Here is a 24634-nt window from a genome sequence, read left to right on the forward strand (position 1 = left end):
CTAGGGCAAGCTGACACAGTGTTCATGATTTCTATGCTTGATTTGTCATTCATAATTCAACATAATACTTCGTTGATTTAGAAAGCAATAATTACATTTGTAGAACTTCTGTTTCAAAATAAATTAAATAATTGAAAGAAAGAAATGTAATCACAATGCGGCAGGTGGTAGAGTCACTTTGGGTTTTAAAAAATAGTGGAAATTCCCAAATTCCTTTTGAGGCATAAACAAAGATGGATAGAAGACACATCCTTTAATAACTAACTTGCAGATTTCAATTTTTTCTTCTTTAAATTTGTCTGTCTTCTTTCCCATCTGACACAAATGGACATCTGTTTAGAGGCCACCTATATCGCCTGAGGTTACAGTTCAGCCGTGTGAGTGTGCATACATGTAAGTGCCTGAGAAATGTTGTACCAAACATAAACAGATTTTTAGCACAATTTCAAATTAAACATGTGAGGCCTGGAGACCAAATCATCATGTCACTATGCCTGGTGATTTGTATTTTGAGTTAAGTGCAGAAGAGATTGTCAGATAATGTGGGTCTGTTTTTCAGACATGACAATCACCTTTAGCCTCCAGTATATTCAGGTGTGAGTTTGTTGTGGTTGTTGTTAAGCGTGGCAGAGTAGGAAGGATCTCTTGGGGGGAACAAAAAGAAAGCCCCAAGCATAAGCTTAAGTGTCTGTTTATGAGAGATGAGAGGGGATGAAACACTCTTTCAACACCATGAATGAGTCCTTGATCTTATGGAGTCTCAATACGGTTGAAATAACCATTTCTGTAAGGAAGAAATTTTTAAGTGTTATTGTTGAACTATATATGCATTTAGCAAAGGCAGGGCTAAGGGAACTATAATTCTGTCATTTCCTTTGTCCTCCTATAGTTCTTCTGCCATGGTCCTGAAGAAAGCAGCTTTTTGATAAGCGAGAGTGCATGATGGTGATTACACAAAGGTGAAGATCTCCCTGTCTAGATACAAGAACTTGAGCATAGCTGCCTGTATTTGGGTTTTGGGGAGAGGACCTCAGAGCTGTGATGATCTCCTCCTGAGCCTACACTGGGCAGGGGTGAAGGTTGTAAACCTGGTTGTAAACCAGGGGTGAAGAAGTAAACCACTGCTACTGCCTTGTTGTAGTAGCAGTGATTTAATTTTGGCTGAGCTTGTACCGTGGAGCTTAAACTTTTAAATCTAGGCCCTGAGAACTTCACTCCATTGCAATCACTTGTATGAAATGTAAATGGACACCACTACCAACAGGCAGGATTTGTCCACTCCAGCATGACAGTTAAATATCTCTGTTCCACTTTTACAGGGATATACAATATTAAAAAATATAATTTCCTTTTATAATCAAATAAATGATTATTAATTTACCTTGTATTCTTCTCTTACTGAAGAGTCATCTGAAAGATACTTAAAACTCAGTTTTGCAAAAGTAATAGGTTTTCTGGTCTCAATTTGGAAGCTGAGAGTGAGAATTTTATTTACTGTTTGAAATACAGTTTTTGTGAACTCTGATACAAACTCCCATGAATGAATATTTGTTGCTCCTCCACAAAGAAAATGGAAGAAAGATAAGTTATACTTACAGAGTTTCTGTTGGGAGATTCAGACCCACTTCCAGAACTGCCCTTTTTGGTTTTCTGAGCTAAGGAAGTCCCAAAGCGGAGAGTTTCATACACAGGGTCAACCTTATTTCCACAGGCTGCAACAGAAGGAGCAAAACATACATCAGTTCCTTGAAGATATTTCTGGTCATGTTCCTGCTCTACTTGGAAAGACATCTGCCTCTAGCAACATGTTGGGGTGTACACTAAGAAACACAAATCGAGAGATTGCCCTCATGAAAAGTGTTTGATGAACTTAGGGGGTCTGAGTTTTGCTAGTGATTTTCTGCTGCCTCTCTGCTCCCATAGAGATCATCCTTCCCTCATACAGGCTCTTTGGGTCCCTGCCATAGCTTCATCTCTCTTCATCTGACATTCTCCTCCTCTAATCACCACTGATGCTGCCTACACTGTGGTAAGGAAGACAAAGTACCAAGAGGATTTAATCCATGTTTGCTCCATGTTGCTACCACTGACCTCTTGGATTGCTTGCAACTGTAGATGCTTGAAGGGAAAAAAACATGCATTGTGCATGAGCATTTTTTGTGGTGTGGGCGTGCCATCCCCTTTAATCCATCTACCCTCACAGAGATACCACTTGGCTAATTTGGATAAACAGGATGGCCTGGATCTTCCTTGAAAGGTACCAATATCCCCACTGTGGCGCCATATGGGGACTAGAGGCATGTGTGAGTAGGTACCTGTTTCTGGGAACGTCCTCTAGATTGTTCAGCTCATTTGAGGGGTAGCTAGAAAGGACAGCATCCTCAGTGGCATATATCCATTCAATTCTCACTTCCACTGTCCCTCTTAACTGCCCCCCAAATCATCTCTGATGGCAGACAAACAGATGACTCAAATTGGCATGAGCAAATCTAGTTCAAATCCTCTTCTAGATACTGCAGTATTAGACCTTAACCTCCCTTGCAGAAAAAAGCAGTAGACATGTAGAATATAGTACATCTGTAGCACTTTGTAGGAGTGAAGTACTTGACCAAAATATGGAGAAAACATAGGATTTTGAATTTTGGTGAAAGGAAAGCATACCTCATTTATTAGCCAGAGTCTGATCAAAATGTTCCTATTACTTTTAACAAAAATGGTGGATGTTTTTTAGAAAGAGAATCTCAGATATAATCTATGTAATTATTTTTTTTCAACTGCAGAAAACAACGAAGTATAATAAATGCCCTTAGACATGCAATTTTAAGCTGACTACCTAGTTCTGACCTTCATTTTTAGCACTGCCAGTCTTGGCTGGTCAAAGTACTGGTGGGGGGAGAAGTATTTTCCATTTTTTTCAACTCAACTTCTCGATTTCAAAATGTTTCTCTTTACAAATTTGGTATTACAAGGAGAAAAATCTGGTCTTTTCAATACTTGGACAATGTGTAGACATGATCAATTGTGACATATAAGAGGAAAGTAAGTGTGAGTGAAAAAGGACAGGAACCTAGCAAAGCCCTTCAAAAACCAGGACAATGGTTTGAGTGCCTCCCACTGTTTTGATCTCTCTTATCTGGTCTTTAATCTGGTTCTTCCCAGCTCTGATATTCACCTCAATATTCCAGTGCTTCCTCCCTCCTAAGTTTCTACCTTGAGCTCAGGTAGTTATTATTTTAAACACGGTAATTACTAAGAGGTTATGTGTACAGGGTTTTGAGTGAAACGCACAATAAACACACCCTCTCCTCTCCTCTTCCAGCTTTGTATCTTTGAAGTGGTCCTTTCCTGAGATGGCAGAAGGACATCCAGTCACTGAAAGGAGCTGAAAGTCTGCGGCTGCTGTTGCAGAGCACTGCCAAAAGGAAACTGAATGGAAAAGCAATCAAAACCTACCAATAGGCATCACTTCTTTGATGCAGCCAAACTGTTCATGAATGAGTAGTGGTGAGCTGTAATACCGTCGAAATCCCTTCGGCTGGAGGGAGAGAAAGCAAAACCAAATGAAGTGCATTGCTGCCATGACTGATGTAGTAAAAATAACCTCAGCTCTTTGGCTAGTAGCAGAACAGTGTGGCGAGGCTGGAAATTTGCCTCTTGCTGTTGAGTGTGTGTGGGGTTCAGAGCTCAGGGATTTATTTGAATTTTCTCTTGGAAAAAAAGTTTCCCGTATTTATGAGGAAGAGGGACTGATTTTCAGGCCTCCCTTTTCTTTTGTTTTACACAAAAGCAGAACTAATTAATTACAGTAGAAGTGTTGAATCATTAGAGGTTCTGGGAAGTGTCCCTCTTCCTTTCTTATGTAATGTGAATTTGCATTGTTTTGCATTTGCTGAACACATGCCTGTTCTTCCCTACCCTAACTCCTAATCCTTATGTTCCCACATATGCACTTGTGAACCCAAGGCATTTGGAGCCTTTATTTAGGTTTTTTCCTAAGGTTTGTGCTGACTGACTGCAGCTTCCACTGCTTTTTTGCCTTGTAAGGTCAAAAAACTCATCACCAGGTAAGTACTAAACAGTGAAGGTGCTAATACCTAAGTCTTTGGAAGCGCCTTCTATGGTATTGAAGATTCACAAATGGTCTCTCAGATTTCTAATCTTTGTGGGTTGTTAGAACTTCTAGTCATGGTGAGAACTGGAAAAGTCACATGGGAATGTATGCTTTTTCTGAATCCCCTGTTCAGCATGACATCAAAAAGTGATAGACAGCTAAATCTTTTGCTAATGAGCTACAGTATAGATTGAGAAGGAATGAGGGGACTGATAAATTTGATTTCTTAGTGGAATATATTCCACATTCCCCAGCCTCACTTTGCACCCAAACAAACTAGGTTAAGACACGATATGAGCTCATAAAACTCCCATGACTTTTCAGTATGACTTCCTGCTTTAAATTTGGTCTCTACTTTTCTGCTTTTGTAAACTAGTAACCACAAGATTTGAGGATGGAATCAAGAGATGTGAGAAAGTTACCATGATTTAATATGTGGCTTGTCCAAGGCTTGCAATAAGGTCATTTAGCTTTTCACAGACCAACTTCCTATAGCAGAATGCTTCTCACTAGGGCTACAATTATGGTTTAAATGCATGAATACTTGTTGCAGGTACATAAACAGCAATAACATTCACAAAATATTCCTGGGGAGAAAAGATCTTTCCAGGGAGAGGTGGATTTTCTAGCTCTTTTGAAATTAACATTTGATTTTTTTCATCTTTAACACAATAAAACTATTTCGTTTTCACTCATATTTGTCTCAGGGCCTTCAGATTGCAACAAATCTGAGAATATCTGAAACATGAATACATATATTCAGTTTTTCATATTCCAAATGGTCATTTACCAACTTCTTTTTCTAGAATTAAGCAAAAGAACTATATTCCTATAAAAGGCATCATACTGAGCTAGAATAATCTCAAAAGCAGTGTTCTGTCTTTGCCAATAATGAGAGTTTGCCACCTGGAAGGTAAGACAAGCACTAAGATGCTGTCTTTGTGCAGGCGCAGGTTTCCTCCCAGCCTCTCCTGCTGAGAAACTGATTCAAACTGTATAGAGTCTCACTGTGAAATATGTTTTGGTTTTCTTTTTAAGATCAATTATGTTTTTTTGTCAAGCCCTAAGAGTAGAAGAAACAGTAAAACATAATTTGAATTATTTTTGATTTGTTATTTTGATTAATTTACAGCATTTCATGATAGATTTACACTACAACAAGTACGGCTTAAATCAAGGGAATCAATTCTGGTATTTAGCTAAGTTTGGATTTTGTGACAATTTTCACATCCAGAATACAGAGATTTGTGTTTCATTTCTGTTCAGGTTTTTGAGTAGTAGCAACTTCCCAAATTGATAATAAGGCACTGCGTGTCTTTACTTTTCCCACCTCAGTAAAGTGACCTGGTTTCAGCTCAGTTAATGCATTGGTTAAATACCAGCCAGAGGGTCAGACAGGCAAAGCAAGCAGCTCCAGAAAATGCTGGTGCCTCCAACTGCACTTGCCACCCTGAGCTGCTCACTTACCAGCTTGCCCATGCAACGCTGTTGTCCAATACTGTCTGTACACTTGTGGTGGATGCTCATCTTACAAGCCTTACAGCGCAGTCCATGCTTAGCATTTGTCCCTGTGAAATGCACAGAAAAGACTTAATTAGACAAAATCAATAGTTTCCATGCGTTAAACGAATGACCTGAAAAAACTGATGGGGAGGTCAGTTGCAGCAGAGTAAATATTGACAGCATTCTTTGTTTTGCCCACTTATCTTAATATACATTTATACATGCATTTTCTTTACAGTCTCTCATTTTAGGCATTTCTTCCCCAGGCTCTTTCCTAGGCTATTGCTGCCTTTAGATATATACTGGATTATACTCCGGTGTATAGTAGTTTAATCAGCAATGTCTCTGTCTCATGAACATCAAGTAAAATCCTTTGCCATTTTTAAAAGGTTTGGCATGAGAGCTGCACATGGCTGAGAGAGCCACTGAAGGTGCACCTGGCCTTTGGATCTGCCCTTCAGAGTCAGACCATCAGTGGAGGGCCAGGTTTTGTGGGTGAGAAGCAGCTGTAGGGGTGTGTGACAGGGCTAAGCCAGCTCCCTTACCGTGGCCCAGGAACTGCTGCTCCCACCTCCCTAAGCCAGTGCTCAGAGGGTGCAGGAAGGGCTGCTTGCATGTACCTCAACGGGGCAGCGGAGATCACAAAATCGTAGAATCATAGTTTCAGTTGGAAGGGATCTTAAAGTTTATCTATTTCCAATGCCTCTGCTGTGGGCAGGGACACGTCCCACTAGACCAGGCTTGCTCTCCTTCACTGGCAGTGGAAAAGTTCAGTGCCACAGGTCAGGTAGCTCAGGAAGAAATTTTGCCTTACATAAGCATAATTCTCCACTTAGGTAACTTAAATCTGCATTATCTTCAATGTGGACCTACTTTTAAATGACAGAGTTGAGTCTATTTGCTTCCAGACAGAAACAGTCACTCTTATTAATACACCTGTAAGACTTGTAAACTGCGAAGAAGTTGTTAAGCTGCAGGCACTCTTTTATCCTCATGGGACTGTATAAATGGAATGAGTAAACAACATGTAAGTTGATTATCATCTATTGTGAGAGTGAGTAAGGAACAAGGTAGTAAAAAAACCCCAACCACCCAAACTCTTGACATTTTAACTGGCTCTAATTAGTCAGACATGACAGGAATATTAGTCAGAAGGATCTTGCATCTGAAAGTACTCATGTAGCTCTTTGTTACTTGGGTAGTTAACGCTATGTGCCCACTGCTGTCTTCATTCAGTGAAATGCTGTATCTGAGAGAAGCACTGCAGGGAAGGGGGCATCAAGTAGATAACAAAACCCGAGCCTTGACCAGGACTGCTTTCATGGGAAGAGGTCCCTGAAGCGGCCACTTTCAAGCCAGATGGTGTCAGGCTGGAGGAGCTGGAAGCAGTTGCAGCAAACCAGGCTCAGAAGTTTCACTTCTGTGCTTCTTACAGGACAAGGAATTGACATCCTTCCCACCTTCCTACTGAAATGGCTGGAGAGATGGGGATCAAATACAGTTGAATGTGGGGTGTATCTCAGGGGCTCTCAAGGAGTGGGGTCAGTGCCTGCTCTGCACTTGTTGCCTGCACGGCCCCTCTATGCTGAGCTGATGCATGATGCCTCACTACTCAGGTATGGGCAGATGTCTAGCCTCAGTCCTGGGGGCTTTTTTCCTAGTAAACTCAGGGTTTACTAGAAGAATACATCCCTAGGGTTTTCTTTCTTCCATGGCTGCGTTTGGATTATTGTGCTGTGTGCTTGTTCAGTTATAGTTTCTTTTCAATAACGCATGCTCAAATCAATATTAACTTCAGTGGCTTTGTGCTTTTATTACTGCTGAATTATCCTTCCTGATGGTCAACAACTGAAATAGTGAGGAAGCAGGACTACCTCCATATTTTTTTTATTATATTTACAGTGTGGAGTGAAAAAAAGAGGAAAATGGCATAGTACTTTGCTTATACAACAGGGGTTTAGCATGAGTGCTCACACTGGGTCTAATTCTCCTCTCATACTGGCCTGCACTGGCAGAACTCTTGCTTGCTTTACCAAGTTACTCCTAAGATTCAGCTGATAAGGCAGTCAGCCTCACAGTTCTTTCTGCTGGCTGTGTTACACTTTTCGAGCCATTTTAGTGTTAAAGTTACAAGGCGGATATAGGTCCTTATATGTTATGACCATGTGATCACAGAAGATACACATTTGTCAACAGAACTGTGCAAGATGAATGCAAAATATCTGTGCTACTTTCAAAAAATCAACCCCCAGCTTCTTCGGAACACAAATCTGTGGTCATGTGAAAATGAGTAAGACAATAAATTACAAAAGAGTGACACTATGTTTCTATTGCTGAATGCCAGTGTTACCTGTGGGTATATAAGTAGTAGTTTCAAAGAGAAGAAAAGTATTTCAGTAACACATTTAAGCCTACAAGAATTCTTTGTAAATCAAAATTAAATTCTCTATAACTAACAAATCTTCAATCTTTAATTTATTGTCATTTCTAAATTCTTGGTGTACTGTGGGACTAGGCAGGCTGGAAATAATTTGCATATTTCTCCCTGCCTCCCATTTTATGGGCTTAAAAAGACCCATTTATTCTTTATTTACATTTAGCTACCATATCTCAAGATCTGAAAATAGCATTTCTACAAGACACATTTTCTTTTTTCCCCAGGATAATTCATTTTTCTTCAGTTTAAGTTCAGTCAACTTCTTCAGTCTTTCTTCTTCACCCTCCAGGGAGACCTTATTGCACCCTTCCAGTACCTAAAGCAGGCCTATAGGAAAGATGAGGAGGGTCTCTTTGTCTGGGAACATAGTGACAGGATGAGGAGTAATGGTTTTAAGTTGAAAGAGGGGAGATTCAGATTAGATATTAGGAAGAAATTTGTTACTGTGAGGGCAGTGAGATGCTGGAGCAGGTTGCCCAGAGAAGTCATGGATGCGCCATCTGTGGAGGTGCTCAAGGCCAGGTTGGATGAGGCTTTGAGCAACCTGATCCAGTGGAAGGTGTCCCTGCTCATGGTAGGGGAGTTGGAATTAGATGGTCTTTAGGGTCCATTCCAACACAAGCCATTCTATAATTCTATTATTCTGATCTCCTTTACACTAAATCAAACCTCCTCAGAGAATCATGGCTAAGCTGTTTCAAAACTGTACATGAGAGACATATAGAGACAGCATACTGGCAATGCATATAACCCAGAAGTTCCTGAGATTCAAAACTGAGGCACAACCACAGTTCACATTATGGAGAAGACCTGACTAACATTTGGTACAAGTGTAAATGAGACCAGAATTTGACCTGTTGCATCAGTTTTTGGCCTCCCATGTAAAGAAACTTGTTGACTTTGTAGCTGCCTGGTTTTGTAAGGCATCCTGGTAGTTTGAAATGGGGGAAAACCCAAACAGAACATGTGTATTGCAAACAAGTTATGTAAAGCTGAATGAGTACAGTGAGAATCCTGTGGTCATGCTGGAATTACTGAGGTATTTCATTATGCCTAAAGGAGTGGCACAGGATACAGCAATGTGTTGAAAAATTTCTTGCCAATAAATTCCCCCTGAGATTATGAGAAAGCTAGTAATTTGGTCTGAACATATATGAAGTAGTAGAAAATAAGTGGTATTAATGACTAAAAGTGAAAAATTATTATAATAGTAATAGTAGAAGATTATTATAATAGTAATAGTAGTAACACCACCACCACAATGAGGCAGATTATTTGAGGGGAATTTGTATCATTTCACTTATCCACCGTAGGGTACCATGGCTTGTTTGAAGTTGAAAGCCTCCCTGTGGCGTGCTTATTCCCACTAGGTTAGTCTTTCTGTAGGTTGAGGCTTGAGTAAGGAGAAGAATAAGGAGAGAGTTCACATTTGAGATGGTTGCAGCAATGCCTGGAAGCAGCAGTGTTCCTGCAGAAACAGTGAAGTCCATGAAAATAAAACAGCCTCCTTAGGGACTTCTGCTGAACATACTCTGATGAGCTGCAAGCCTGACCATCAATCTTTTGTTTGCTTCTTGAACCCCTAAATAGCTAACAGCCTGATTGCAGTTTAATATTTATTCCCACAGGCAGAGGAGAGCACTGTGCCAACTGGAAAGTGCAGCTGGAAGTTACTAGTATAAAGTACTCACTGAAATGTCTTAGCCCACCTGGAATAAATTCAGTTTGTGGTTGGTCAGAAATAGAAGAACTAAAGGCTTAGCTATTAAGCACCTTAACTACTTTTTTTTGGTCTGATTTTCATTCAAAGAGGGAATAGACTAACAGCTTTGATGGACTTCTTGTTACTACCTTCAAAAAACAATCATCCCTCTCAGCCTCTTCCCCCAAGACCCTTACTAAGGTTGCTTAATCAAATTGTTAAAAGCTGAGTGTGCCAGAACAAAGGTTCTGCTCAGTCACTTTTTGATTGCAATTTAGGGATACGGATGTCGCGACTTTTATTCAAGGCACACTACTTCATTCACTGAACAGGCTGGACAGTGTTCAGTGAATACTTCTTTTTAACTTTCGTTGGTCAGTGTGTGTCCTTAAGCAACATCTCGAGTACCATATTAACCTAGTTTCTAATACAAGGTGATTAATAGCCTCATGGGCTTTCTTATGGGATGTGCCTTGCAATATCAGTACATTTGACAAAACTTTGAGGGGTGACTCCCATTTTAGGTACTAATGGGTAAAACTGTTAGAGGTGTCACCGACACCGCACTTATTTGGCCCAGATGCTGGTGTTTAATTTGTATAAATTGCAAGCTGCTGAAACTAAGGTTTTAGAATGGAAAGTACTGAGTAAGTTTAGCTGCTGCATAGTGCCTATAAACATAACTATCAATGCAGTCATGAAATTTACATAGGACAGAACCACACACACATTTGCACATGTCCTCTGTGCCCTATGTATTAATCTATCTCTTAATTGTCTCATAGTCCATAAAGGCCAGTATTCCTTTTGCAAATAAAAAAGCCAAAACTAACAAAAGATACAGCGTTTCACTGAAAGCAAATGAGGAAATTTCATGTCAAAATACCTGAATAGGTTTTAAATAACCTTACAAATGAGAGTCTGCCACAGTCACTTTCATCAGATACCATCTAATCCACCCAGACACCTGGCACTGGAAGGACGCTTTGTTTTGAGAAACAGGTCATGTTTAATAACACCTTGCTAGAAATATTCTATGACCAGGTCAGTTCCCATTTGAATATCTAAACTAGGTTTTCCAGAGCAGACACAGGAAATTGAATCTTAAGCAGTTCTGATAATACAACCCTTAATATTACCAGAAGTACACACTACATCCCTTTTGTAAATCCAAGCCTTTTTTGAAGGAGGCCCAAATGGAAACAGAACACCTCATTTCAGGTAAGTGGAAATATTTGGAGTCAGAGGGAGAAGGAACAGGGCAGAATTTGATTCCATGTCTTTATGCCTGTTTCTCCTATGAAAGTAATTTAGGAACTACTCTGAATTTCAGGAAAGTGACATTTATCCTAAGGAATGCAAATGAGTATTATATATATATCACATACATGTGAAAAGAACCTTTATCATCCTCTTGGGCAGCAAAACTGTGGCTGCAGTGCTGTTGGCTGATGTGTTTTGCCTGTTGTTTCAAGACTTAATGTAGGATTAATAGCTAGAGAGGGAGAATGATCTACAGCCCAGAGAAATCTGAAAGAAAACTGCAAATGTTGCTAACAACGTGATATTATGCTGCCTGTATGAAGTTAACTATATTAGGCACTTGTGCTAAAGTGTGTGTATGTGTGGTGGAAGAGAGAGGATAAAAAGATTCAGGTCTATAAATGAGAAAAAGAAGAAGAAAACGAGATGCAAAGGGACTGTCACCTCTGGCTAATCTAGCTATGACCCAACCACTATTTTTTAGCTTTCCAGCTGAGAAGAACATGCCAGTCAGAAATTGTTTTGTTTTAAAGCTTTCATAAATAAATACATTTAAAATTGCATATTTTCCATGGGACTTCAACTTCTGCTGTGGGAGGGTGATAAAAATAATGAGTGCCTTGCCCCTTTATCCCCAAGCGCATTTGCAATTGTCACCGGAAAGCTGTCTCCATGCCAGAATTTCTGAGGGATGGAGCATTTTAAGCAAGCTGGGCCAGTATTGTAGCAGTGAAGGGCTTAGGATGTCACCTTAGAAGGAGAAAGAAAAGTGCCTGTAATGGCAGTGGTGCCCCTGCAGTCATCGCTAAGCCTTTGCACAACCTCCTCTCCTGTCTCCTTCATTTTTAATTAATTGTTTTTGCGTAAAACAAAAGCTATGATGCTGAAAGGGAGACTATTTTTAAAAATTCCTCCATGGCAACTTCCCACCCCTGCGGCTGGCTGTTGCTGGACAAGCTCTCGCCCTCCTCCTTCCCCTGCTCTGCCTCAGTCGAGAGCTGTGGGAACATCAGAGAATTGCATTTTCTATAGAGGACATCTACACCTTTAAATTTAGAAGCCTTGAGCCTAACTCCCTGAAATCATTAGGTTTGTAAGGATGAACTTGGCATCCCTTTGCTTGCCCTTCCTTGGTCTTCAGCCTCCTTGGGTTTCTCCTGGCAGCCTCAGGAACTGCCCCCTTTCTTCACCCTGATACCTGGCACCTTTCTGGTTCTTTTTCTTAACTGATGCAGGGGTCCCATTGCCTGTTGCAGATGGTGTCATAGAGAGGACAGAGGCTCAGATCCTCAGCAGCTCATCAGGCAACTATGAATCGGAGCCTGAACCTAGATTTCCCCAGCCACCCTAGATGGCCAATGGCTGGAAGTCATTGCTGTCTGATTCCTGACTGATAATTCAAGTTGATGGATGCAGAGTTGCTAGGTGTGTCGATTGATGCACAAATGTTCATTTCACATCACATTACTAGTACTATTAGCAATCCTCCCATTGCACTTACCACTGCTAAATACAGGACAGATTGGATTGTTCAAAGAAAGTCATAAAAAGAGGACATAATAATTTGGTGGTCTACTGCTTATTTTTCTTTACTGACCCACAGATCAATGTATTACAGCAGTTCTTGGCATTGCATTTTGATGATTCAAAAGGATCAATTTTCTTTTTTTAAGGAAATGAAACTGCATTTTATGGATACCTTTATCTTTTAACCTGACTGGTCTATGTTCATTTGAATACTGTGGCAAAGGCACTCTGTGCATGAATAACCGAAGTGTAGGATGAAAATGTTCAAAACTCACAGAGAAAACTACGCAAACACCTTATTTAGATTTTTTTTCACAAATACCAGCAACATAGGATTGACTTCAAAGGTTCTACTCTTTAGTAAGGAGGTTTCTTTTACCGTTAAATCTGCCAGTTCAAAATGTGCAGAGCTGTGGGTAAGTTAAATCAGTAGCTCCTTGGGATGGAGGCACACTGTACAGGGTTTGATCTCCTCAATTTGAGACCAACCTGTCAGGTCTGGACCCTACATCTTGAATGGTTGAAGTGTCCCGTTCCCCTGAGTCCACCTTGTGTCAGCCTAAACCAAATGGGGTGTGTGGAGAAGCTGGGCCTTGAATATTTATGTTCTGTGGACTAGGACTTGATATCCAATCATGGTATTTGTCTTGCTAAATGAATAAATTTTACATTATATGCCACTGAGAGGAGTGGGTCTGTCTGAGTGCCTACCCCACCCAATTTCCCCATGTCAATATCTAATGTTTAAATAGCAAGAAATGTTGCCTTGTATGTAGGCAGGCTACAAAACAGTACATAAAATTAGAACCGACTTCCTAGTGACATGGTTTTCTTTAGAAATGTCATACTGAGAAAAATCTAAGGCAGTAATAGACAGGTTTTTCTTCAAGGCTGTTACAGAGAATAAAAACATCCCTCTTAAAATAAAGTCATTCTTCATGGTTTTAAATTTTAGTAAGAGGAAATGCCTTTATTCCTGTTGCAAGTTAACTCTGTGACTCCTTGACAAAGAACTTCCAATGCTGTCAGACCTTTTATTCTGTGGTTCAGGAGCAATGAGACTCAAAATGCAAATAGGCCTTTCCTGTCTTTCAGTGCAAAAGTGATTCTCATTCTTGATGTCTGGTAATCAGAAGAGGATGAAACTCGCTGCCCTGTGCTGAAAAATTTGGCCACAAGCATTTTTTGGGTGAGTTTTTGCAATCACTTTTCACATATTCAACAGCTTTGCTATAAATGTCCGTCCCTGAAAGGAATAACCACCTTCATACTTCTTAAAATACCATCTCAGGTTTTTGATCATCTAAATGTTAGTTAAGATGCTGGAATGCCATGATAAATAAACCACCAGCTAACTCTCATTAAAAGTATAAAACCCACTCCTCTGAAAACCAAACACAATAAACCATATCTAACGCTCTTTGCTCTAAACCAACTGATATGCATAACTCAATCCTTAGTTTTCTAGCCAGTTTTCTAGACTGCTGTGCTTGTAGATCTTTGCACTAGGTCACCTTGCTGAGAAGGAAAATAGCTTAGAAGTATAGACATAGACTTGCTTATGGGAGTTGATGCAGAACTACTCTAGAAACAATGATGGCAACAGAACAGGGACAGGAGAAGACAAAGAATTTAAACATGGTGGTGTCGTAAAAAAGCACAAGCCTCAATAATATTAATAAACATATTCTGTTCAGTAACTGTTCTGGAGATGAAGATAATGGAAGGCTTCAAAAAAGATCTCCATGTTGGCATGCTCAGGCTATTTGTACCTGTGTTTTTACATATGTTGAAATGAAAAGCCATCCAGTTACAGCCTTTTTTTGTATGTGTTCTGAGATGCTTTGAAGTAGCATTTGAATTTTGTGGAGTCTCTTATATGTGCCGAAATCTTGATCTTTCAGGGACCTTGTACAATCATAGAAGAGTTGAAAAACAATATTCAGACAAAAATTATGCTGCAAAATGAAAAGCACGGCTCTGGGCTTGCTGAAAATATGGTTAAAAAGAGTAACAGAATGGAAGAACAGTCTGCCCTTAGCAAAGCGATTTGGTATCCTCTCTGCTCTGCTAATGGATTTTTAACATTGCCTGTTACTTACAGACCTCCATCATCAATGGGCTTGAAATGAGAGTCTGCTATGAACCAGAAGATTAGGACAATCAATTAAGACCATAAAAGATTTAGTTTAAAAAAAACCCTTGATATGTAAATAGCCTGTTGCTCTCTGGCTTTCTGCTCTTTCAAAGCTATTGAGGTTTCTGGCTCTTTCTAGCAAAACCACTCCCTCATCAGCGCTACCTCTTGGAGTTGTTCCTAGTCTTTGTTAGCACAGACTATCTAGCAGAGTCTACAGTGGTGGGCCTCACACATGAAATGCTGACATGTGACTTACCGTGGACACAATTCCTCCCCCTCCATCTTTCACCCATTTCAGAGTAGCTAGTGATGGAGCTGGAAAGTGGAGCAGCAGAAGATAACTACATGTGTTCCCACCTAAAATCTAGTGTGTGCAAAGATATGGTCACACACAGGCTTCAGCTCCAAAGCCATTTCTCCCCTTGGATCACATGTAGCTGAGAAGGACTCAGAGCTACAGGTGTGACAGCACAATTTGCTCAGATGAGAGACGATTCGGAGCACCACAGTAAGTAACTGGGCAGTTACACCAGTTTGGTGGGATCACTTTTAGAGGAAGTAATTTTTACAGTTAGTCACAACGTATTCCTTCTTTATAGATTTTTACAATCACACTTCCATATCCACAGGAGTTTTGAAAACAAAACATGAAATAGTAAATGCAGAAAAATGAACTCAAGTGCAAGTTGCTTTAAAATTATTTTTTTTCCAAAAAAAGTTACTGAAGTATGGGAAATCTCATAAGTTTTTCTGAAAAAGACTTCTGTTTACTACTGTCATCTGCTCAAAGAGGCAATCTCAGGCTTTACTGTTAAAATCTGAGAAACTTTAGTACTTGATGCATAGCAGTGCCAACTAAAGGACACTTACAAGAACATTTAAACGTGGCATCAATTATTTCTTAAGTCAATAAGGAAAACTTTGGTCAAATGCTTGTACAGAAGTTTCTGCAGCTCAGCAATACAAAGAGTATTACCTGCACAGGGGTCAATCTGAGCAGCGAAAAAATATAGATATTAGGCTGAAATTTTAATTTATTTCTACATATTTAAATCATTAAACCTAAAACATCAAAAATCTGCATTCTGAGATTTTGTCTATCAATAGGAATAGTTGAATGCATTACTCATAAAATGTCCATGGTTAGAAAGTATTTGCATTATCTGAATTCTCCCTGAATTCAAATAGAAACCAGCTGAGCCAATTTTAACCACAACTTTTATTATCTACACTTGTAGTTTGTACCTGCATAACTACATACTTAGTTATCAAAAATCCCTAATTAAAATATTAACTATAATTTTGTTACTGCTATTAGAGATAAGGAAACCCACAGATGTAGCCACAGGCTTGGTAGGTACAGCAGTCTAGCCTGTACAATGATATAACCTATAACAAAAGTCTAGCCTAATCTATCAGATAACCTTGCTTTTTGCAAGATGATTTCCAGTGCATTAGGAACTATTGATGGGAAGTTACTGAAGGCACGATTTAGGAGGGAGGGAATGTTGGGGCAGGGAGAGAGGAGACAAAATAAAGATGATTGGTCAGTCAGAAGGTGCTGGTATGTAGCTGGATCTCACTAACAGTGCTAACAGAACTGGGTCAATGCATATATTCAGATTTAGGAGCTGTCGTAGGCAAAAAATAGCTGACATTCTGAAAATAAACAAGCAGCAGATAACTATTTGTGTGTGCATGGGTGAATGCCTAAAATTGAACTCCTGAACTCTTAGAAAGTAGCCTGCTACCTTCTAGCTGCAACCAGTACAGGCTGCTTTGAAATTTTGATAACACTTTGACTAGAAACAAAAAGCAATGCATCCCAAATACCCTAGTTAATAAAGAGATAGGAGACTGATCCACTGGTTACAAGGCCGATCATGTGTTGTTCTTATGTACATACACCAGACTGGAACAACTGGGAGCTTGGTTTCCAGAAAAAAGACCTGGTGCCAAAGGATGGATTCATGAAAGAAAGAGGTGGACTTGGAAAGAAGAAAGGGACCCAGAAAGAAGAAGGTGAAAATCCTGGCCTAGGGAAAAGTCTCGGAAAAGGGATAAGATCCTGGAGATGAGGAAACCATGGACATCGATTCCAGGGGATGTCCAGGGACGTTGGCTAGTGGTGGCTGTGATGGGTAACTGCAAGCAGCATCACAGCAGGAACCAAAATTATTTTCTGCCCAACCTTCCCAGGACAGCTGTGGTCTCCCTTGAGGTCTTCAATATTGATTATTCATTAAATCCTGGTATGCAGATCCTTTCCGTATTGGCATTTAAGCTTTCTCACCCTTAACAAGAGCTCAGCATAATTTTTGATTCTTTGGTTCAGAAACAACCTAAATTTCCAGATATGGCATTTTGAAAGAACATCTGTGAGAGACACACCCAACATCTTAAGTGTTGGATTTTCTGTTGTTCTTCAGAAAAATCTCTGTTTGAGCTAGCAAAGGGCTTGTTTTCCTTGGAGAACACCACTAACCAGTTTAGTCTACAAGCGTGTGTCTTCAGTTTACTATGGAAAACAGCTGCTCATCACAGGCTATTGCTTAACGGCTGCTCTCCGAGAGAAACCATCCTGTGACTGCCATTTTGGTGACATTTGAGACCCATTAAACTCAGTGGCTAGTTATCTCATTGTGCTGATTTAGGCTGGGATAGAGCTAATTTTCTTCACAGTACCTGGTAAGGGGCTATGTTTTGGATTTGTGCTGGAAACAGTGTTGATAATTCAGAGATGTATTCATTACTGCTGAGCAGAGCTTACACAGAGTCAAGACCATTTCTGGTTGTCACACTAACCTGCCAGCAAGTAGGCTGAGAGTAAACATAAAGCTGAGAGGGGACATAGTGAGGACAGCTGACCCCAGCTGACCAGAGGGATATCCTACACCATATGAAGTCATGCTCAGCAGTAATATATGGGGGAGGAGGAGCATGGTGGTGGAGGCTGCTAATTGAGGACTGGTTGGGCACCGGTCTGCTGGAAGTGACCAATAGTTTTCATTTGTGTCTCTTGTCTTCCTTGGGTTTTATTTCTCTTTGTGTGTTATTTTGCTTTTCATTACATTTTGGTTTTGTTGTTGTTACTGCTATTATTATTATATTATTTTATTTCAATTATTAAACCGTTGTTATCTCAACATGTGAGTTTTCTTATTTTTACCCTTCTGTTTTTCTCCCTCATCTCACTGGGGGTTGGGAGTGAGTGAGTGGTTGTGTGGTGCTTAGTCGCTGTCTAGGATTAAACCACGACACCTACCCAGACATTAATAACAGAAAATGGACTTCTATGCTTAGCTGTGTTGAGGGACTAGATCCAGCAAATTGGGCAAGCATGTTGGTTTAGCCTCTTCATTTGATAGCTGTAACAAACACTAAGATAGAAAAGATCTCGCATTGCAGCTGTAACAAACACTAAGATAGAAAAGATCTCGCATTGCAGCTGTAACAAACACTAAGATAGAAAAGATCTCGCATTGCAGCTATAAACAGAAATGCAGATGAACCACTGATGATGCCAATATGCTGTGCCTGGGCTTAAAGAGTAAGGCAAAGTGGTAGAACAAAATAAGGCTGCACGTAGCAACTTCTCATTTCAAGCCCATGATGGAACTCTGTAAGTGATGAGCAATGTTAAAAATTCTTCCCCATGCTTCACAAAAAAAGACCTGAGGCAGCACAAAATCTGTCTGGAGAATATTAGGTGCTACAGATCTTGGGATATGAAAGACCGCTGCACTTCTGAGAGGTATAGCTAGAGAAACAGGCAATGTTAGTACTGCAAATACAAGTTCCCTCCTTAATGCATCCAGTTCTTATTTGGTCGGACTTTCCTGTGCATGAAATCTATAGTCTTTCTTTTGTGATTGCCGGGGAAGCGTATCAGGGACATACTGACTATGATATTGTGGTTCACACTGGCTCAGGGATTATACTAGCTGTATACTATTTCCTCTCTTGGCTGGGAAAATGGAATTATGGGGAATGGGGAGAAGACATAGCCACATTTCCCCCCCTCCTCTTCTGTTCTTGCTTTCAGCCCTTCTATTAAGCAGGATATAACCTAGTGGTCAAAACAAAATATTTCAAGATTTTCAAAATCACTGCCTGCATACTATGAAGGTAACTACAATGCAATCACAATTTTCAACCACAGAGCGTGTCTTCAGAATTAAAAGTCAGGGAACTAAGATTTTGGCGGTTTAGAGAAGATAATTGCTAAAGGTGCATTTACTTGTATTCATATTACCAAAGCAGAAAGAGAATACAATACTCCATGTGAGCCACAAGGACCGCTGCTCTCCAAGACATCCTTCTACATTAAGAACAGTAACAAATCACCACGAACAGGCATTTTGCACTACATGATGGTAATATTCTATTTCTTGCAAAAGCATTCCTGCTAAATGCCTCATTTTATGGCTTCTGCAACTCAAAATAAGATGAAGTTTCCAAAAATTTCCCTTCTAGATGATGTTTTTATCAGACGTGTGGCAATGTAATTATCCACATAACAATTATAGTCTGATAGACAAAGACTCTAAGACTTATTAGAAGGTCAGCTTCAAAGAAGATGCATTTAATTTTCTTATCTGAAAACACCCAATCTCCCATGTGAGCTCAGGAAAAGTACATAGCGGGACATAAAGAAAAGAAATAATGTATTCTTCATCCCTAGGTCTTTAACAATCCTTAAACTTACCATTATGTTCTTCACTAAGTTTGATCTCAGGAGCAATTGTCACTGCTGAGTAGATTGTTCAGTGTTTTTCAACGTAAGTTTTCGTAAAAAAAAATCTTGGCTAACATCACATTATAATACTGATTGTAGATGTACTGGAAATTTTATTGTTTTCCATCTAGTTAGGCACAAAATATTGATCAGTATCTTTAAAGTCTCTTTTCACTGAGGATTAACTGCATTTTTTATATTAATAAGCAATGCCCCCAAAATGACATTAAGCTTGAAAAATATCTAGTAACAAATGTGAAAAATGCTCGATGCTTTTCAAGGGCAAATTAGAATTTAAAATATATTTCCACATTTTTTTCTCAGCTAAGTAGTTCTTGATTAACCAATTTACCAACAACATTGTTGCCTCATCTCAGGAGAGGAAGCCCTCCCAGAGGATAAACATACTAAATATTTGCTTTTCACTATTTGCTCTAAAGTATGCTTAACTCTTGATTACGGAAGAAAAATATTAATTTAATGCAGGGATAATGTATGGTCCTTGGCAGCTACTTTACAAATGTGAGGTTGTCCAGGTTACATAACTGACTTTTTGTCATACTTATTAAAAACTGGAGGCATACTGATGTAGCACACCTGTACTACACACACCATAAGTATTTATTCCTCTTTTTTATGTATTTTAATAGACAAACTATCTGCTTTCTTGAAATTATGCAGAGTCCACCTGATATTACCTATATTTGACTAGTCTGTAACTAAGTTACCTGAACACTGTACAGTTTGATTAACATAGTCAACTTAACATTTGCAGAAGGCTTTTGTTTAGCTTTTCTTACAGGGCTCCTCTCAAAAGTGGGAAGGTCCACACTTAAGCAGAGTTATTAAGCCAAGAAAGAAATCACAGGACAAGCCAGGTTCAATTTCAAGCTAATAGATGTGTTGAAATTATCATTTTTGCATAATTTTTTTCAGATACGTGTTAAAAAATACAGTGTTTTTGTTTCCCCTATACTCTAGCACAGCAGGCAAGAGAGGATTGAAATAATTCTTACTCCCACTGATTGTCAGAAGTACTGGAAGATTAGGTGCCCAAAGCCACACAACATCATTTGGAGTGAGAACATGTCTCCTAAATCTAGAAGTGGATTTACCGGAGGGAAGGAGGAGAGAGAGGCAGGAACTTTAGGTCGTTTAATAAAACAGGGTATGTTACCTAGTACCAGTCCCAGACAAGACTACACAACTGCCCCTGTCCCTCACAATCAAAACCAAAAAGTGGCTGGATTCAGCTATTTTTGAAAACCTCTTTCCATAGGAAGACTCTTTGCCCTCTCACATTAATAATAAATAACATTTTTATCATACACCCACCCGCCTCCCCCATTCTACTGTAACAGTCTATAATCTGGAAAATAGATCTTTGGAGAGGTGGGCACAAAGCCTCCTCCACAAGCTGCTCTGGGGGCTTTGCCTCCTCCCTGGTAGCATTTTACCCTTCTCTATAGGGGATAAGTCCCATACTGATCACAGGCAACAGGAATCTTTTCCTTCAAGGTCATCTAGGCTAGGAAATGCCAGAGAGCCTGGTAGGAGTGGAGAAGGGCAGGGTGAACACTGAATGAATAACACTGGTTTTTTTATTTCCTTTACCCTGCAAGAAAAGCAATAGTAAATAAAATTGCTTTTTTTTTTTTTCTTTTTGACATCTCGAGGCATCCTCCAAACTACCATAGCCTTGCAAACACAGCTTCAGTTACAGTGATACTTCCCAGGAGTAACTCCACCTTGACTAGCTGCCAAACAGTGGTGATCAACCTATGACTGTTTATTGCATCCTTGTCTGTCTGGATAATGCTGAATAACGGCAGCTTGGATCAAACCAGGATGGCTACCTGATGGAGTGAGACAGCAAGCTTGAAAAAAAGTCAAGAATGTTCTTTATGAGGGAGCTGATCAGACTGGAGGCAGAAAGCACTGTGTTGTAAATCCTGTGAAATGTTACTATGTTTAATAAATACCCACACAAATTACAGTTACATAAACACATCCTCAAACTATGGATTTTTTTCATTACTTATTGGTTGCAGTTAATGATAGTCTACAAGAAGAGGTTTAGTCATTGTGTCTAAAAAAATGGGGGACCACAGCTCCAACATAGGTCTCTTTCTTTCCTTCATTCAAAAATTTGGGCCAATACCTCAACTTTGAGCCTAGTTTTATGGAGGATGGTATATTACACTGTTAGGGGTACAAGAGGTTTAAAGTTTTAGTAGCTATGGTAGCACAGTGAAATAAAGAAATACAGGCTTCTTCTGAAAGATGTGGCCAGAAAGAATTACTCATGGAACTTTATTTGTTGTTTGAAAGTCCAGAATGACTGACTAAACTAGAACAGACTGGGGTAGGAATAAATCAATACTGAAGGGATAGCACGATTTCACTGCTTAAGCACTGTTGATTAGTAGATTGGAAATAAGCTGTGCAAGGGGTTTATTAATGTTTTTGGTTTCTATAGGTTTCTCTAACTGGAAACTAGTTTGCTCCCTGAGAGTGAAGATACCAACATTACCTTTGGAGCTACAAAGTTCTGGATAATATGTGTCCAATCAGAAACTCAATTGTAATGAGACCAACTGTAAATGCATGTATCTCAGCTTCCTAAGCTAGTGATTGCGTGAACGAGAAGGACCTCGTTTCAACTATCACTGGACACTGCAGGCCACAATGTTTTTGGTGTTTCTGAAAGTTTGTGACCCTCTAGCATGTCTTGCCAGGTAAATATACCCCAACATGTATGACAATAAAATACGTGGTTGGTCAAAATACTGTGTCAAGATTAAGGGTACATGGAAAGAAACTGCTTTGAAACACAAGGAAACACACAATGATGTTGTCATAAATGAACAGCTATTTCTTTAAAATACAGCTTTAAAGGACTGACTTTAAAGTCAGCTATTTTTAAAAGCAAAGTGGCTTATTTTTTTGCTACTCTACTTATATGTGACTTAGATGGGAATACATTAATTGCATGCAATATGCTTGGAATGTGTGGAAAAATAACATTTTTTCCATGTGAGTCAGCACAGGAAATGAACTGCAAATGAGTAAAATGTTGAGAAGTCTGCAGATGGAGTTTTAAAAAAATATGCAAAGTGTTTCAAGAGTAGAGTACTGACATCATGTTTCTTTAAGAGTGGAGTATCACAGAGATGACTGGTGACACACCAGAGACTGAACAAGAGCAAGAACTTGCTTCCAATCAACAGTTTAAGGTTCTAATCTGATCCGACACTAATTTAATAGTTTCCATCTTTGCTAGCGCTGGGCAGTTTTGTATCCCCTTATTGGACGTTGCCACATTCTTGCTAAAAACAGAAAATAGTAGATAACATAAAGCAAGTGCAAAGCTGTTATCTAAATTTACATTGATATAAAATAAACAAAGTGATGTCTCCTTAATAATGATTTAGTAATACATTCCACAAGATACTTTGAATTTCAAATTTTTCTATTGCTCGGGTAATATATTAAAATAGTAATAAATACTTCTAATAAGAACAGCAAATGAAGGGGTTTCTAGGAGTCATACAGTGAGAGGATGTTCATGGGTGGATGTATTTAAGAAAATATGTAACCCACCATTGAGCTGAATCCTCAGTTCTAAACCAACCAATGCCTGGAGTTCATAGCAGCAGAACACTGAGTGGCAGAAAGGAGTACAGAGTCTGCTCCAACATACTATTGATTTGCTCTGAAATTACACAAATTATTACCGTTGACTCCAGTATTAGAACTGACGATTGCATTGGAGTATTTGGTAGAGCAAGAATGGAACATTAACATTAAATGGATCCTCCAGGCATTCCTCAGATCTCCCTCTAATCTGAAATTTTCTCTCTTATTTCACTTGGCATAAAACTACGGCTTCTATATCAAATTTTGCTTCTGTTTACTGAGGTGGAACTTTAGTCTCAAACTAGTACAGTTAGTAGGAACACTTAGACTCCTGTCTTTAATGTGAAGTATGAACCACATGATTAATATGTTGTTTTTCTTTTTTGAAATCAAACCAATAACCAGAGTTTCTTTTGAATACATTGCATTGCACTGTGGGATGCATGGAAAGCATTTGAATGAGTATGTTTGCGTTATACTGGTCCTAGTAAACATTCTTCTCTGAATGCTGAAACCAATAACACATATTTCGCCTTTATCTTATGACTGTACTTCTGTCAAATGAACAAAGAGGCACACATGCTGCATTCCAAAGGCAACATTTGGCTCGTAGGGCCTAACAATCAAGGAGAGATGATGCACATATTTTTTGTAGGAAGATAATGTTTCATATTCCTTTGCTTTAATTTTGCCATGAAAAGAGCAGCTCGGGGAGCCTACTGCCTCTCCTTTGAGTGTCCTGTTTGCTCTGAAGCTACAGATAGATTCCGCTACACTAGTGAGACTGAAGTGCACACTGCAAGCTCACGCTACGCACAGATCATCAGGCTGCCCTGTACCAAACAGAGCAGCTTAGTACATAGATCAGAGAGCCATTTAAGGTGAACCTGGAATCATTCTTGGTGGCAAAACTGAAACCATCTAAAGTCAAGCTGGGATTTTCCTGGACTCTTTCCCTTAGTCTTCAAAACATGTATCTGTCTTTGCCTTTATTCTCATCAATAAGGAATTTAAACCCATAGACTCATTATTCTCAAATGTCACTGCCCATGGAAAATGCAAATAGAGGGAACAAATAGGCTCCATGTTGCAAGTGTAAATTCAGAGTCCCTGCACAAAAGGGAATTTTTTTCAGACTGCCTTTGGGAGCAGGCTTGACATGATTTCCTGAAAAGCTGCCTGTTTTGCCCCACCATTCCCACAACCAACAGCTGCACAATTTATATGGATTAACTGAGCTGCAAACAGTAACATCGAGATTTCCTACGCTGCTTAAAATACAATACAGTGAAACAAGGCGTGACTGCAGTAAGGGTCAAAGAGAGAGGATTACAAGAAGAGGGTAGATATCTGTCTATAAGAATCAGGGCATCTAGACTCTAAGGCATTATAAAGTAAAACTCTTAACATCTTTTCTGCCATACCTCCAAGCAAAGATATGCTGGAGGAGGTCAGAACAATTCACTAGACTCAGTCTGCTGCCAGACAAAATAGGTCACATTAGCTTCTTTGGCAATTATGAAAGGCTTCTTTCTCTAATGAAGATGCTGAGATACAGAACAGAGAAGAGAAGC

The 24634-nt window shown here is 39.5% G+C and overlaps 1 protein-coding gene across 2 annotated transcripts in view; it reads right to left on the reverse strand.

Moving 5' to 3' along the window:
* The window catches only part of STAC (SH3 and cysteine rich domain), a 598932-nt gene that overhangs the window by 546745 nt on the left and 27553 nt on the right, over window positions 1-24634 (reverse strand). For both annotated transcript variants that reach the window (XM_069859888.1, XM_069859890.1), the window contains exons 3-5: window positions 5579-5679; window positions 3454-3535; window positions 1597-1712 (exon numbers count right to left, since the gene is read on the reverse strand). In XM_069859888.1, the coding sequence (XP_069715989.1) occupies window positions 1597-1712; window positions 3454-3535; window positions 5579-5679 (299 nt within the window). The remainder of the gene's footprint in view (window positions 1-1596; window positions 1713-3453; window positions 3536-5578; window positions 5680-24634) is intronic.

The sequence above is a fragment of the Phaenicophaeus curvirostris genome, chromosome 6 (assembly GCF_032191515.1).
Source record: "Phaenicophaeus curvirostris isolate KB17595 chromosome 6, BPBGC_Pcur_1.0, whole genome shotgun sequence".
Classification (NCBI taxonomy): Eukaryota; Metazoa; Chordata; class Aves; order Cuculiformes; family Cuculidae; genus Phaenicophaeus; species Phaenicophaeus curvirostris.